The sequence below is a fragment of the Oryzias latipes genome, chromosome 21, assembly GCF_053564925.1.
Source record: "Oryzias latipes strain Hd-rR chromosome 21, Olatipes_Hd-rR_3.1".
In the NCBI taxonomy this organism is placed as follows: Eukaryota; Metazoa; Chordata; class Actinopteri; order Beloniformes; family Adrianichthyidae; genus Oryzias; species Oryzias latipes.
This window is the reverse complement of record NC_136257.1, coordinates 19,448,659-19,464,537: the sequence shown is the minus strand read 5'-3', so window position 1 is coordinate 19,464,537 and position 15,879 is coordinate 19,448,659. Positions and strand designations below refer to the sequence as shown.

The window sequence follows — 15,879 nt, the reverse complement described above, 5'->3', positions numbered from 1 at the left end:
AATTATAATAAATATGAGGTTTGTAAGTTAAGTTTTGTCATTAATTTGAAAATTTTGAACTGAGGTGATCTTAGACGAGTATTTTGTTGTTGTTTTTGTTTAACCTCTGTTGACATGACACTAAATCAAGAAGTGTTGAGATCTTCACTCTTTATTCAAACTGCGCACGCGTCAGATAATGATACAAAACTATGTTACAATGTTTGACCTATTTTAAGAGTGGTTTATTGTTGGTAAAACTTTAAACACATATTCTTATTTTATGAATTGTAGCTGTTTAGAGGCAAAATTCTTAAGGAATGTTTGCAAATCTACTGTAAGAATCTTATTTGACACATTTTCTTTTGAAAGGATCTTGCATGTGCTGCTGCCCAAAGAAATACAATAGAAATATAACACAGTTGTAGCTAAACTGTTGTAAATATTTAAAGCTACAGTTTATAAATGAATGGTTTAATGGTCACAAAAACATTAATAGAGTTTAATCTTCTAAATGTTTAGGTAAGACTTTGAGGCTCTTGCTGTGTTTTGGTCAGTGAGACACTGGACCAAACAGCTCTTTTAAGGGTTAAAAGTTGCAGACCCCTGGATTAAACTGAAACAAGAAGGATGTAATAAAAGACTGAGAGTAACAGTAGATACAATTAATTCTTAAGAAAAGAGTTGAAATGTGGAAACTAACTCTGGCTGAGACATAAAGAAGAAAAGGACCTCAAATGTTTGCTGAGGTCTGTCCTTTTTTTGATGACAGATAGTCTCCATTTTCACACTTTTCTGAACTATGCGACCATAGATTTGTTTAAAGCTTAAAAAAGTACATTATTACTATCAGATTAAAAAAACTCCTTGCACCTCATCATATGAAAAGCACAGATGAACTCAGAATCATGAACACATTCGTCAGCAGCTCTCTTGAACATGCTGACATCAAGAACTACCTCAGAAGGAGGGAGTGATTAAAAACCAAGCAGAATAGCAGCATCTCCTGAAAGAAACGTGCCATTAATCAACCAAAGCAGTCCAAGTTTCTTAAAGAGAGGTTTTACGAGAGGCTTTGATTTTAGTGTGTTGATGTGTCAGAATGTGGTTCCTAACAGGATGTGGTTCATATATTGTACCTTCAAAGCCTTATTTTTAACTGGATGGAGGCAAATGGGGGCCGTAGCATTGATGTCAAATTTGAAAAATGGTTTAAATGCAGACAACCACAATTGAATGAACATTGAGATTTCTTCAGATTCTTATTTTTGCTGTGAACAACTGCAAACACTAAATGGGAAACACACATTTGATTCTAACTTTTTCTTTTTCAGTTTTTTGAGGGTGTATGAATAAAAACCAAAAAGGAACAAGAAATGTTTGAGAATGAATATTATCTTTAAAGGTCTTTCCCCATTAGTTGCTTACAAACAAAAGGATACCGATGCAGTTTATAGCTGTAACCAGTAGAAGGCAGTGTATCTTCCCAGAAAGGCCAAAGCAGTCCGTGTTTTTTTTTTTTTTGTTTTTCTTTTTGTTTGTTTGTTTATTAATCAACTGGGTACAGTTCCCCTTATTTTGGGGTGTTTCAGAAACCCTTTTTAGAGATCACCAAATATGACTACTATAGTGTCTTGGAAACAGCATTTTAACAACCAGGAATCTGTGACGTGGCCCCTGAAATCCTAAAGTTTCCCTGAACTTGTCCTGTCTGAGTTCATTTTCATGATGTAGATGAAATATTCGTTTTTCACATCCTGAAAGGAACTTTTTACTCCCCCAAAGTTTTTCCTCTCATAGAGTTTTTTTTGTTAGTTCTTTTCTTTAATCGTTTTTTTTTCTTTAAGAGTTGTGTCTTTAAGAGTTGACAGTTTAATGCTTCTGCACACCATTTTTCAGCTATGCCCCCCTAAACATAAACTTTCATAAATTGCAAGAAGTCTTATTTCAGAAATTACTTTTTAAAATGCGAAATATGTCAAACATGTCCTTTTCAACTTGTAATGCATTTGCTCATGTCTGAAATCAACCTTAAAGCCAAAAAAAAGAGTCACTTTTCAAAAAAAAACAAACAACATTGAAGATCCTCTGAGGAACCCGGATAATAAAAGACGTTAAGGCTGTGAACGTTTAGCAGGAAGACGAGTATACCCCCCTTTTTATGTATTCTTTGGTTTTGCTCCTTTTAATTGAGTAAATGTGATATTTGAATTAAAATCTTTCTTTATGATAACATACATTTTCAAATGTTAATTTCTTGTTGTTGTTTTTTTGTCTTTTGTTGAATGTCCCCATGTGCTCCGATCATATAGTTTTTTGTTTTTCTGCAAAAAAGTGCGCCATTATCAGAGCTGCCTCATAGAAATAAAGCAGCACAATTTATGATTATGTGGAAAATTCCTCTCTGAGCGCGTGGACGTGTGCTGTCTTGTTCCACAGGTGGACATGTGGTCTCTTTATTTAATACAGTCGCCGCCCACCCATACCCCCAACCCATCTAATATGCAGTGCATTGGATCAAGTAGATTATCAACAGCCAAACATAGCCTGATGGTTCTGAGAGTAAATCCTTCAGCCTCTCGTGTAAGAAGACGCGCTACTGCAAACAATCCAAAATGCAATGCGCCATCCTCCGGTAGACTGTCATTCCTCCTCTTTTGGGGGGGTGGGGGAGCTGGCAGCAGCTGTAAGCTTAGATTTGTTGTATCTGCCGGGACTGCTGGGAGGACGTCGACTGCAGTGCACTGCGATGCTTAGAGAAGCGTGTCTGCTTCAGATGCACACTTGAGACTATCAGCATCCTCAGCATCAGCATCCGGAGCAGCAGGAGGAGCGGTAGCAGCCTGCGGTGCGGAAAGGAGCTGGGAGGTGGCGGTGGAGTTTCTGTGCGCAGCTCCAGTGGAGCACCGAGGTCTCTGCAGAGCTTTTTCACAGGGAAAACGTCTCCGCTACGTGACTCCAAAGCTGCCCTGGATCTATAAGGGAGGGGGGGGGGGGGTCTACCGCGGCACCCCACCCGTCTCGCTTGAGTTCGACTGCAGGCACGAGAAGCAAAACCGTGCCATCCCCGCGCAGGAAGCACCGACAGAGCGCGGGTGACAGCCCCGCACCTCTGCGTCAAAAGGTAAGCGCAGCCACGCAGCGCCGTCTGGCATGGAGGCAGAGGTGTTCACGCTCCCAGCAGTTATGTTGAGGTGGTTGTGTCGGTGGGGGGAGAAGATGACGCGCTGAGCAGCTCCATCTGTCATTAAGCCACCGCAGCAATGACCTCCGTCCATCATGATCTATTTGCGCGCCCGCTTGGCACTCAAGGGGGGCTTTTGGAAGATGCGGGTGTCAAACGCAAGCCTCTTCTAGAAGAAGTGGCTAAAAGAAAATGACGTAGGGAATTCCCACAGTAATCCAATAGCGCACGATGACACCTGCACATTCCGCCAGTGCAGTACTTGAACGGCCTTGTCGGTCATGTGAGCGCGCGTAGCGGCCGCCACAGAGTGATCAGAAAAGATCCAGGTTGGAGGCAAACTGTTATGTAACGCAGTTATGCTGGATGAGAGGTTGTATCTGCACGTCTCAGTTTTACTATGGCTTATGCTCCAAGACGCTGCATGGAGGTGCACAGAATTCTAATCAGGCGGAACCTAACTCAAGTTACTGTTGCCTTTGAATCTATTCTTTTATCTCCCTAACAGCCTGATCATTGATATATAACAATTAATAGCATTAAATGCATTAAATCACAATAGCAATACATGCTATTAATTTAAGGCACATATAATAAGTTTTGGGAGTGGGTTTATCTATAAAATACCACATTTTATTTCTTTCCTTCCCTAAAAATGATCTCAGAGACTAACGTTTTTTCACGTTTCTTTTTGGTTTGCAGCTTTTTAATGTAAGCATAGTGTGATTTGATCTATTCCCATGGAAAAATGCATGGGCATCCCACAAAAACATGCCACGAAAGGCAATGTTTGTTGCTGCAAAATCTCATCACACTTTTCTGCATTAATGCTCCTTCCTATAAAATACTGTTCCCTCAAATTAGTATTTTTGTGCCCAAATTGGCATTTTTATTTTGTGCACACATTTTTTCTTTTCCAATGTCATGTTGCATCCCTGCAAATGTGATATGGACAAAAGCATCTGCACATCCATCCATCAATTTTCTTAACCTGCTGCATCCCTTTCGGGGTCGGTGTTGGGCAAAGGAGGGGTGCACCCTGGGTAGGTCCCAGTCTGTCACATCTGCAAATCTTGTAAATACAAACATTTTATACCTTTGTCTAGCAGCTGAACATACTTCATGCCACCACTAGACCTCATTAAAGCAATGCACACAGAGTCTGTGCTATCTAAAATATCTTTGTTTCTTAGAAGCATGTTGTGTTTTTGAACACAAAAAACTGACAGGAAATTAAGTTACGTCACTTTACATCACATATTCCCATGCTCCACTTGTTTAGTGTAACATATACTTTTCTTAAATGTTTTATGGAATATTAGTATAATTTACACATCTCTAGTTTTATTTTGACACTCAGTTTTTCTAATGACTAAAATGCTTTTATTTGTCCACCTATTCATTTGGACGTCCGTCAGTTCATCTGTCCGTCCATTTATCCGTCTGTCCATCTGTCCTACAAGGAACAATTTTCTTCGGAAGTATCATTTTTCTTTCTTTCTTTCTTTCTTTCTTTGGGAGTGTGTCATTGTTTTTGTATTCCTATGTAAGTAATAACAGGAAACACTTTGACAGAATATAAAGCCATTGTTTTACAGTTCATTTTAGATGTTATTCTAAAAAACAAACGTTTGATTAATATTTATATGCATTAAAAAAACTTATAAGTAAATATGCTGTATGCCATATTGCATAACTGAATTTTCACACAAGTTATAAGATTACACCAACATTTGAAGAATTGAACTTAATTTCTAATCTTGCCAATAGCGTAACTCTTTTTGTCATTAAGTGGAAACAAAGGTGAGATAATGAGACTAGGCAAGAAAAATGCTTTTAAAAACAAACAAACAAAAAACAATCCTAATAAACACATTCAAATCTGATTTTGAAGAATAAATTTCAGTGGTTCAAGAACCTTTGAGAATAATGATAGAAACCCAATTATTCTGCGAATGAAAGATAAATTGCAGGAAGAAAAACAGAAAACTTGAATCAATGAAGTAAAAAATGAATCTATGTGGTTTTACCTGACAAAGATGTTTTCTCACAAAAGAAAGAAACTAAAATGTTTTTAGCCGCATAACATGGACAGAATGTTGGTTATTTTTACAGTGAATACCCAGGGGGAAAAGGTAGAAGCCAAACCTAAAAAATAAGAATTCATTACTACAAAAAAATAAGTTTTCTACAAAATATCTTGTTTGACAAAAACAATTGATTAACAGCCCTAAAAGTTAATGAAGTGAAACATTTCAAACATTAAGGTAAAACTCAAATAACCTTTTCTGTCAGGATGTCATTACTATCTATGGTATCTATTTTAAATAATAAAAGAAATGATTAATCAATTATTGAAAATGGTTAGATTGATTGACTTTCAATGATACTACTTCACTTGCTCCAAAAAATTGATACGTTTATTTATGATTTTTCCTGATCAAATTTTTCTATGGAAATTTCTGAAACAGTGTTTTGTCTATTTTACTGATATAGTATTATTTTTTAATCATATCAATGATTTTTATAAGTAACATAATTTGCATATATTTTGGATACTTCATTGCCATGTTGATTTCTAAAAGTTATTTTCTTTTTTAAAAATAATTTAAGTAATTCATCTTTGTCATGTGCTTCATTGATACTTCAGGATTCTTAATTCTGTATGATAAAATGTATGAACCGGATAATGATAAATCATGTAATAAAATGGTTACGGTAGAACAGGGGTGGGATTATATAAGTTCGCTTCTTTCCACTCCCTGTCAAGCAATATTTGTTAATATGTCTAATTATCCTAAGTTGGATTAGTTATTGTATGAATGTATAACTGATGATTGTATTGTTTTTGTGTATTATTTCTATTTGATTGCTTGAAATAAACCATTTCAAATCAAAAAATCAAAATCTAACATCCTTTACATAATACATCAACAATCTCTGAGCTTTTAATTTAGGAAGGTAAATGTTCAAACACTTTTTTCTAATGTTTAGGATTGTTTAGGGAAGCTCATCTTTTAGCTAGACTCTCCAAATCTTGGATTGCAGTTTGCATAGCTGGGTCTGAGAAGAGCTTCAAGAAGTGCACAGGCTTGGATTTCATTTGTTCCTCGACTTTACATCTCACTGAAGAACAATAAGATCTGAGCACGACTGAGTTTGTGCCAGCTCTCAAGGTGTCCGCTCTGTGGGGCCGTAAAGTGCTGCAGTCACCTCCAGGGGGGTGGGGGGTGGGGGCTCTGCTGACATCTGCACTAACCCAAAACCCCCTCACTCGCTCACATACGCACACACAATGAGGAAGCAGGGATCCCTTCACCGTCACCAGGACCACAACACAAAAAAAAAGTGTTTGTTTCCATTTTGTTTAGGACAGAGGAGGACAAGTTTAACAGCTGAAACAATGCATTCAGTGGTGTGTGATCTATTTTCATCCAAGACGTGTGACAGCATCACGACTGAACATCAAAATAAGAAGGAGATCAAATCAGAGAAAAGCTGATTTCTTGTTGCCGTATGATCGCTTTATCTATTTTTACTTCGTCAGAGTAAGTCACTAATCCAGGTCAATCTGGAAGGCAGTGGGGATGGGATTATAAAAGGAGTCTTTTGGAAGAAAAGCACTGGATCAACTCCAGATTGCTAAATGCCTCTCCCGGGGTCGTGATTTGGTCTTTGCAGCTTTTAGCTGATGCAGTTTTTCTTTGACTGCTGGTTTTGAGCTACCGTTCCACATCACTATTAGAAAATGTTTGGCAAATTTGGGATTTAGCACAAATTCTGAGCCACAGCTGCCTTTATGTAACCACCCAGCAGCTACAGATATACTTAGTTTGGCTTCTTCTTTAGCCAAACCTCTGCCTGTGGATGGAAGTTGCTCCTCCTGTGGGTGTTGTTGGACGGAGCTCCAGGCCATGTGCACACGTGTGCTGGATTTAAGTATTCCTGCATCTGTGATGAAGGTTTTATTCTCTACTAAATCCCTATGTGACGGTTCCCTGTCTCTGTGCATGAGTGTGCACGTGGACGTTTATGCGATGGGGCCATGCTCTGGTAATCTTGTTGAGTCAGGGACATTCAGGCTTTTCCGTGTGTCAAACGCAACAGATCCAGTTTCAATGGCAGGCCTGGGGAAACCCATTCAATCCATGTACTGCAGTGGAAAGGCCGATTCATCAAATGTATTCAATCAGAAGGCGAGTTTGTCGATGTTGGAGCCATAAATGTGAGATCTTACACAAATCATCTTACAGGTAACAGGTGAGCAGGGAAAAATGTCAGCCTTACTGTTAGGACTCTGTTTGAAAATCGTTCTCATTATTAATAAGAGACACAACAGAGATCTATAGAAGCAGTTGTTTTAAAATGTGTTTGACATTAAAACACAACTGTATAAAAACAAAACAGATTTAAGTGGATTTAATACAGCAAAAACAGCATCAAATGAATATTTTTAGGTTTTTAAAAAATGCTACAGGACTGAACAGTCATTAATACATTTGTAAGCGAATATTAAAATTGAGGGATTTCTAAATTTATCTTATCTAACATCTGAAATCAATTTATTGTCAAACCTGAGATGATTGGTCCTGATTTTGGAGAATGAAACGTTAAAAGTAAAAAAAATACACATTTTCTACATACACATATACATCTATGCTATTATAACTCTTATTTATTAATAGACATATTTGTGCTTACACATATAATACATTAAACATTGAATTCATTAACTGTGCTTAATTATTGCTTTAAAAGGAGTGGATTATATATGATATTTATATATTATATCTCATATACAAATATTAAAATATCTTAGATAGTGATATGTAAACGTAAATGGTGAACATTCAGGGTTCAGACATTGAGTTTGTGGACACATTTAAATACCTGGCTCTTCACCGTAACAACAGACTGGACTGGTCCAACAACACGGATGCTCTGTACAGGAGGTCAGAGTCGCCTCCACCTGCTGAGGAGACTGAGGTCGTTCGGCGTGTGCAGACAGCTGCTCAGGACCTTTTGTGACACTGTTGTGGCCTCAGTAATCCTTTATGGAGTTGTATGCTGGGCAGGAGGCAGTGCAGGCAGAGACATGAAGAGGTTTAACAAACTGATTGGGAAGGCCGGCTCTGTCCTGGGCTGCACACTAGAGTCCATGGAGGAGGTGGCGGACAGGAGGATGTTGGCAAAGCTAACATCCATCATGGATAACCCCTCCCACCCCTTGCACCAAACTGTAGAGGCACTGACCAGCTCCTTCAGCACCAGAATGTTGCACCCACAGTGCAAGAAGGAGCACTACCGCAGGTCATTCCTCCCCACAGCCATCAGACTGTACAACACCGTGTTACAGTGACACAGGCGTTTTTCTTTCACGCATTTATTCATTTACGGTACTTTTGTTGCAGTTGTTATTGTTTTCAGTTTTTTTCTTCAACGGTTATTTTTTAGGTGTGTACTTTTTTACTTTTTTATTTATACAGTGGATCATATGTCAATTTTGGAGCTGTATTTATTCAATTTGGATGTCATTTTTGATGTCTTTCTTGCTGCCGGAGATGAGTTAATTTCCCCATCGTAGATAAATCGTAAATAAAGTTATCTAATCTAATCTAAAATAGCCTTTATCGTGATTTTCTTTAGCCGTTCAGAGTAATCTATACCATGAGGATAAATTACCTTTGGTACACTAAAAAACAATTATAGTCATTTTCACAGTTCAGTTTCCCACCCAAAAGTAAGATGACTCAATTTCTTAGGCTCGACCTTTCGCTCCTTGAAGCTTCCACCCATTTCATGAGATCAACCTAGAGCCGGCATGGCAGCATGTCTGCCTTTCGCCCACGAAAAAAAAACCCTCCAAACTATTGCAAGGATGGATGTGCATATTGTGCATAGAAAATGAAAGCGTTTTTGCTGATTATCTCCGAATAGAGCTAGTAATGATTTGTGTGTGTTAGCTTGGGGGGGAGGTGCAAGAGGGGCTGTTCTTACTTTCATTCGTATAAATGTGAGAACCCACTCGTTTTCATGGGTTGAGAGGGGCTGGTGCTCAGACCGCTGGTTTTTGGATTACAGTAATGCCTCGCTATAACGCGGTTTACTTTTCACGGTTTCGCTACTTCACGGATTTGCATCGTGCATTGTGTTCTGCATTCTGCTCAGCTAAAAAGTCACTTCCGCTTCTTCTCTACCTGTGCGTCCATAACGTTGCAGTTTAATATGTACACGTACGTAAAACAGCTTGCCAAATTTACATCACGTACGTGCAAATCATTGTGTCTCTAAAACCCATAGAAAAAAAAGCGACAACAACTGACTATCACTATGTTCTTCTCCCGAACAAACACACCTGCAAAAGAAGAAAACACTGCAGAGCGGAGTCAGGATGCAGCGGCTCAGTCTGAAGAGCAGTGAATACACCTGAGTCACTATTTGTCCGACTGTACTTTGTATTTTTGTTTCGTAATTATTTAAAATTTTCTCCGGTGTAATCCAATTACTCAGGTCGCGGTGGGCGGGGCTAATCTCAGCAATTTGAAGCCATCTGTTCACATTGATGATTAAAATGATTATTTGACAGTACAGTACAGAAGTTATTTGTTGAAAAAAAAGTTTCTAAAGTACTTTTTTTTGTGAAACAAATGCTTGAGCCTGTAAAATGGTCTGTTTTTTCTTTTCAATGTATAATAGAGTATTTAATTGTATAATAATTGTAAGAAAAATAAAGGTTTCTAGGATTGTGCCTATCATGGGTTCTTTTTGGCACATCCCTTCATGCTGGTAAAAAAAATCTGATTTTATTACTTGGTCTGCTTGAAACCAAGCACCCCATGTGGATACTGAGATTGCATGCCTTGTGCATTAAAAACAAAATGGCTCATGCTGAGACTGAAAGCGCTCCCCAGGCATTTCCCAAACTGGCATCTGCTGATTGAAGAGCTCTCTGGGAGGCAGATAACAGCCATGTGTCTCCTCTCCCTGTTTTCATCAAAGCAGTGTGCTCTGACTAAAACCTCACAGAGGCAGAAACGTGAAGTGCACAAGCTTGTTTTTGTTTCCTAATATACAGTAATGTCATCCTTATGCGAGTCTCACAGTTTTAAAATCAAAACAATGTTCAAAAGGAAAGTTTAAAATAAGGTTGATGACAAGAGATTTGTGGATTATTCATAAATATGTGTTGTGAAGGAGGGATTACCCATAGTGGTTTAGATGAAAGGCTTGTGCTCTCCTAAAATCATCTCTGGAGGTTGTGAAGATTCAAGCTGAATGGAGTTTATGATGTGTCATCATCAGTTATGTTGTACAAAAAACATTTTTTTGTGTTTTCCCATCTGCAGGTCATTGCAGTGAAATGGATCAGAAAACTAAGAGCAAAAACCAGCTAAAAGATCAACAGCAGAGGCCTCTGCACAGAGGAAACCAACTCATCTGATCAGAGACCTGCATGGGTTCTTTACAACAAATCTCACCTGACACTGACAAATGAAGCCAAATTTTGAAGAACACTCTACTTGCTAAGAACCTCCTCCAGTTCTTTTTGATTTTGGGTCTATTGTTTTCATAGCTACCCCCTTCACCATTTGCACATCATGCGCCCTTCCCTCGCCACAGCGGTCCTGCCAGCCAGGACCCGTTCCCACAACCCACCCAACCTGGCCGTAGGAGGCCGCGAACATCTTTCAGCCCCGCGAAGGCGCAGCCCTCACCTTCGACACACTCTCAGCCCAGACAACCTGCGGACATTGGCAGAAAGGGGGGGTGCAGCTGTCGATCCTACCTCAGTAGTCAGTAGTCCCGTTGGGCTCACCCGAGCCAACAGTGACACAGACTTAGTGAGCTCCCAGAGCCGGTCCTCACTGACTGCTTCCACTCTGGAGCACACTCTGAACCGAGGGCAGAACCTGGTCATATCCTGGGACATTAAGGAGGAAGTGGACGCCACGGACTGGATTGGATTGTACCACATTGGTAAGACTTTGGTTTAAGCATTTTTTTAAATGTTGCTGTTGAGATAGGGCAAGGGTCTGCAACTGTTAACCTTAAAAGGCATTCAGATTGATTTCTGATGACTAAACCTAGTAGGAACCACAAAGTCCCTTTAGAAAAAGAAGACAATGATTGGCATTTATGCCTATGTTACTGTTAAATAAAAATGATAATATTTTGCCTAAATAAAGAATAATCATAAAGATATACATTTTTCAAAATACGAAACAGTTTATTACTTTTGACAGAGGTTCACATGACATCCTATCATAATAAAAGACATCCTGTACCACATAGGATCATCTCAATGCAGCAAATGTGATGTCAGCAGGAATTTATGCGTATATGTATATGTATGTGTGTATATATATATATATATATATATATATATATATATATATATATATATATATATATATATATATGGGGGGGGGCTTTCATGCTGCAGCACAGATGTAAAATCAACTCCAATAGCAGCTAAATATTCAAGTGAGCTTTCACTTTGATTGGGTCGATGCTCACTATGCTGATAGCTTAAGTGCTACACATCTTTTACACTAGGCAAAGGCAGAGGCATTTCAGTCATTAGTGGTTTTTCTATGCTTATTTTTCAGGTATTGCAAGCATGGCACAGCCTGCAGCCTTCACAAAGAGTTCACTAAATTATACAAAAATATTTTAATGATTAAAATCGCCCATTAGCCGGCTGACGCCAGAGGCTGGGGCTAAGCTGTGATTCAAAAATTCAACACGTGAGTGCTAAACACGTGGCAGAGTTAAGATTTTGTCTTTGTTTTTTTTAAATCCAATAATTAGTTCTTAGCATCAATTTGAATGTTTTCTTTTGTAATAGAAGAAGGAAAAATGTTTAAACTTAGTGTTTTTACATGGAATTTCTACAACAGATCTACACTTTGACTCTGTGGTCATGAGCACCACTTTTCAGCTTAATAAAACATATAAATTGATGATATTTCCAAGTTAGTTTGAAATAAAATGGGGTTTCTAATGGGAACAAATACTGTATGCTATGAAGCAGATGTTTTCCACAGCAACATTTAGGTTGTGGTTAAAATCAGCTAGAAAACTAAAAAAATGACTTTAAAAGAATAAGACATCTGGAAATTATTTATCACAGTGAGCCACATCTGGGCTCAAGTGCAAGTTTCAAATCAAAATCCAGATCGGCAGAACAAAACTTTCTGGCTCCTCCACTGCACAGTTGTTTTTGTTCTTTGTTCAATCTTTTTTTGGAAGCTCGTAGGCTGAGAGCTTGCTTGACCTATTTTGTCCTCAGAGCTTTTCAGCTGATCCCGGTGTTTTATTATTGGAGCACCAACAACAGCCAGGTAGAAACTCTGAGTCAATACTGAAACCTTAGCTGTTGAGATTTTACACAGGACGGAGGGCTGAGTCAACACGGGTGGCTGTGCTTCAGTGTGCGATCACATGCCACCTCCAAGCCTGCAGGTCACACGCACCTCTGGAAAGCGAACAGGGTGGGCTAACGGAATGTATGCCAGTCCTGCTTAGAGACGGGAATTTGACAAGGGGCAGGATCCATTTAGCTGAGTGCTGAAGACGGCTCAAACCGAGAAGCATTTCTGTCCATGATTGTGAAAAGTAATACAGGAGGAATAGTGTGCAGCCAGCACATTCTCATTGGAGTCCTGATGTCACCTTTAAGCTTGCTGCTGTTTTTGAGCATCCTGACAAACACTAATGCAACTCACTTAAAGGCATTACTATCTTCAAATTGTGGCTCCTTACATGAGTCCTGTCTTACTTTTAACACTAGCAGAAGTGGAGCACTGTGATAAAATGTGCCATAAAGAATTTCTCATACAATGTTAGGGACGTACGGTGTAATAATGACGACTAATATTCTTAATCTTTTGGTAAAGTGAAAGCACAAATAGAGGAAAAGGTTTTTGCTTTAGTCAGTTAAGCCCATAAAATATAAGTTATTTGCTTGAACACATGGAAAACAGAGACCAAACAGAGGATGAGAAGCCAATGTGGATCAGACAAATGAAAACAAATGCTATAAAACCAGGTTAAAATGACTGCACCAAAAAGTGTTTGGCTCTAAGAAAACTAACTGAAAATGTAACCCAATAATTGAAGTTTATATAAATAAAAAGAAAAAAATGCTTTTAAGTGATTGACTGCAAGCAGAAAAAATTGTGATCCTCTAATGGTTTTGTCTTCTAAAACCAGGGGCAGAGTTAGAAAATCTATTTTTAGTGGCTGGGTGGCTCAGTTGGCTAGGGGTAAGACTGGTGTGCAAGAAACCAGGGGTCACCACACCAGGGGGCCATATGGGCTTCATCCAGTATGGGTCCCTGGGCAAAATCCTTCATACTACGGCACTACTCCCTAACCACAATGTCACTAAGGGGTCCACAGCCCAGATAAAATACAGGATTATGTCAGGAGGGGATATGCCATATTTATCATTATTGACAAAGATTAAGAAATCCTCAATACAAGTTTCTTTAAATATAGCAAAAATAACAAAAGCAGCAGTAATAAAACTGTTTGATTGTTTCATTTGTAATGGCCTTCCACTCCGCTGTTCTTATTTTCAACTCTTCCAAAGTCTTCTGCTCCCCCATATAAAATATTTTATCTGTACCATACATAAAACAATGACATTTTAGGTGGTAGGTGTCAGATGTAAAAGCTCTGTCTCCCCTTCTGGTCACCAACAGGAGCCAACTCCAGAGTTCTAGCCACACTACAGCTCCCAGCAACTGTTTCCTTTTCTGTTTCCTGACCCTGTGTCTTTGCCTGCCGCCTGCCCTGACTCTCGCCTGGATCCTGACTACCCTGTCTCTCCTTGGATGATCTTATGCCTGTTATTGACCCCTTCCTGGCTGACCCTGAATTAGCTTTGTGGACTTTTAACTAATAAACCTGCTGCATTTGGATCCAGCCGTCCTCCTGTTCTTGTGACAGTAGCTCTGTTGTAATCAATAACTGTTTATGAGAATTGGACTGAATGACCCTTCCCTTTCAGAAAGGAAGAACCCGCTGGTTCCAAGAAGCTGAAATCCCAGAGTAACCGTTCTTGCTCTGTTGTAATGAGTCACTACCAATTCTGAATATAATCTTCAGTGAGCAGGATTTGTTTGTTTTTGCTTTTAAGTGTTTTAGCTTTCACTTGCTGTCCTGTTTATTTTTATTAACATAAAAAATACTTAAAGAAAAAAACTTAAGTAGACAAAACAAGTCATCATGATCAATATGCAAGCAGCAATTTAATATTGTTTTATAGCAGCCCTTCTGTCAATAGTTGTTTAGGTTTATTTGTAACGTTTGCACATCAACCATTCCCTGCACATCGGTTTACTCTGGCTTTTGCACCCACTGTTGGAAAATCTTTCTCCTTTCAGGCACAAAAAAAAAAACTAAAATTAATTTTTCAAAGAAAAAAAGTTGGAACTAGAATCCCATAAAAACTGCATTGTTTGAGGAAAATGACAGGTTTTCAAACAATCAGCTCTTCCAAAGAACCACTAAAAAGATTAGCATAGATGTTTTTTGCTGCTTGCCTGGCCAAGATCCATAGATAGTGGTGATCAGGAGGCTTGCTGCATTCCAGGCCTTGTTTAAGTCTCAGCTTGTAAGGAGTTTGCAGCCTTCCTGCACAGTCTAAATTTCTATTAGCTTCAAGTGGTTCAAACCAATTGAGTGTGAGAGCTCGTTTAAAGAAAAATAATCTTATCAAAAAGTAGCTCAATAGCAAAATATTATTAGTTCAAGGAAATAGAATTATTTACTTAAAATAAGAATTATTGATAAGACAATTGTTCGTACCCCATTGGCAGATTTTTCTGCTTAATTGAAGGCCAAATTTTACTTGGGGGGCTGTTTGGGCAGTGCAATGCTCTGCTGGTGACTTCTCCAACATGTATAACAGCCAGTTGGTCTGCAGAACCGTAGACAGACACCCCAAGCGCTCTGTGACCCGGAACAAGATTCAGAAAATAACACAGGTTTTTTAATTTATTTATATATTTATTTAAAATAAAATTGAAATTAAAAAGCCAGGAGACATTTGTCTGAGGTTTTCTCTCTTAGCATAGTAGTGAAGGAAGTGAGCCACAGAAAAGGGAAAAGAGGCAAAGTAAAATGTTGTTGCCAGGCAGACCTTCAGGTCACTTTGTATTGATCACAGGGCTGACAACACTTCATTACCCGCGCTAGAATCCTATACCCAAGAGGAGCTACTACTTCCCTTGACTAAGCAGACTTTCAACCTGCCTCCCCTTTTAAAGCACACACATAAACCGTAAACACTTTTTCCATAGTTTGGTCCTTCATCATTCAGTCGGAAAAATATGAAGACCCCACCCCCCACCCCTGCTCCAGGTTTTAGGGACTTTGTCCTTCCGACGACAGAAAAGCTATTTTGGGTGGATTTTACTCACTCCATTACACCCATCAATTTTTGTTTTGTGCACCTATTGTAGTATAAATTGGAGAATCAGTCTAATGTGAGAACTAAAAAGTGTAAATTATTTTCTAAAACAGCAAATATTTAAAAATAACACTAGAAAACAACAAAATTTGGCAGGAATCAATCAGTGATGTAGAACCCAAGCTTTAAACTTTAATGAATTAACCTATAACATGAGCAAACTATGAATAAAGAGAGAAGCAACAACAGGAAAACGCAAATGACCTGACAGAGAAGAACTGAAAACCAGACACTA

The 15,879-nt window shown here is 38.8% G+C and overlaps 1 protein-coding gene across 4 annotated transcripts in view; it reads left to right on the top strand.

The window, feature by feature from the left end:
- The first annotated feature begins 2,502 nt into the window (after nt 1–2,502).
- Nucleotides 2,503–15,879, top strand: part of hecw2a (HECT, C2 and WW domain containing E3 ubiquitin protein ligase 2a) — a 45,247-nt gene continuing 31,870 nt past the window's right edge. For all 4 annotated transcript variants that reach the window (XM_078939773.1, XM_023950856.2, XM_023950855.2 and 1 more), the window contains exons 1-2: nt 2,503–3,103; nt 10,510–11,140. In XM_078939773.1, the coding sequence (XP_078795899.1) occupies nt 10,762–11,140 (379 nt within the window). In that variant the 5' untranslated portion in view covers nt 2,503–3,103; nt 10,510–10,761. The remainder of the gene's footprint in view (nt 3,104–10,509; nt 11,141–15,879) is intronic.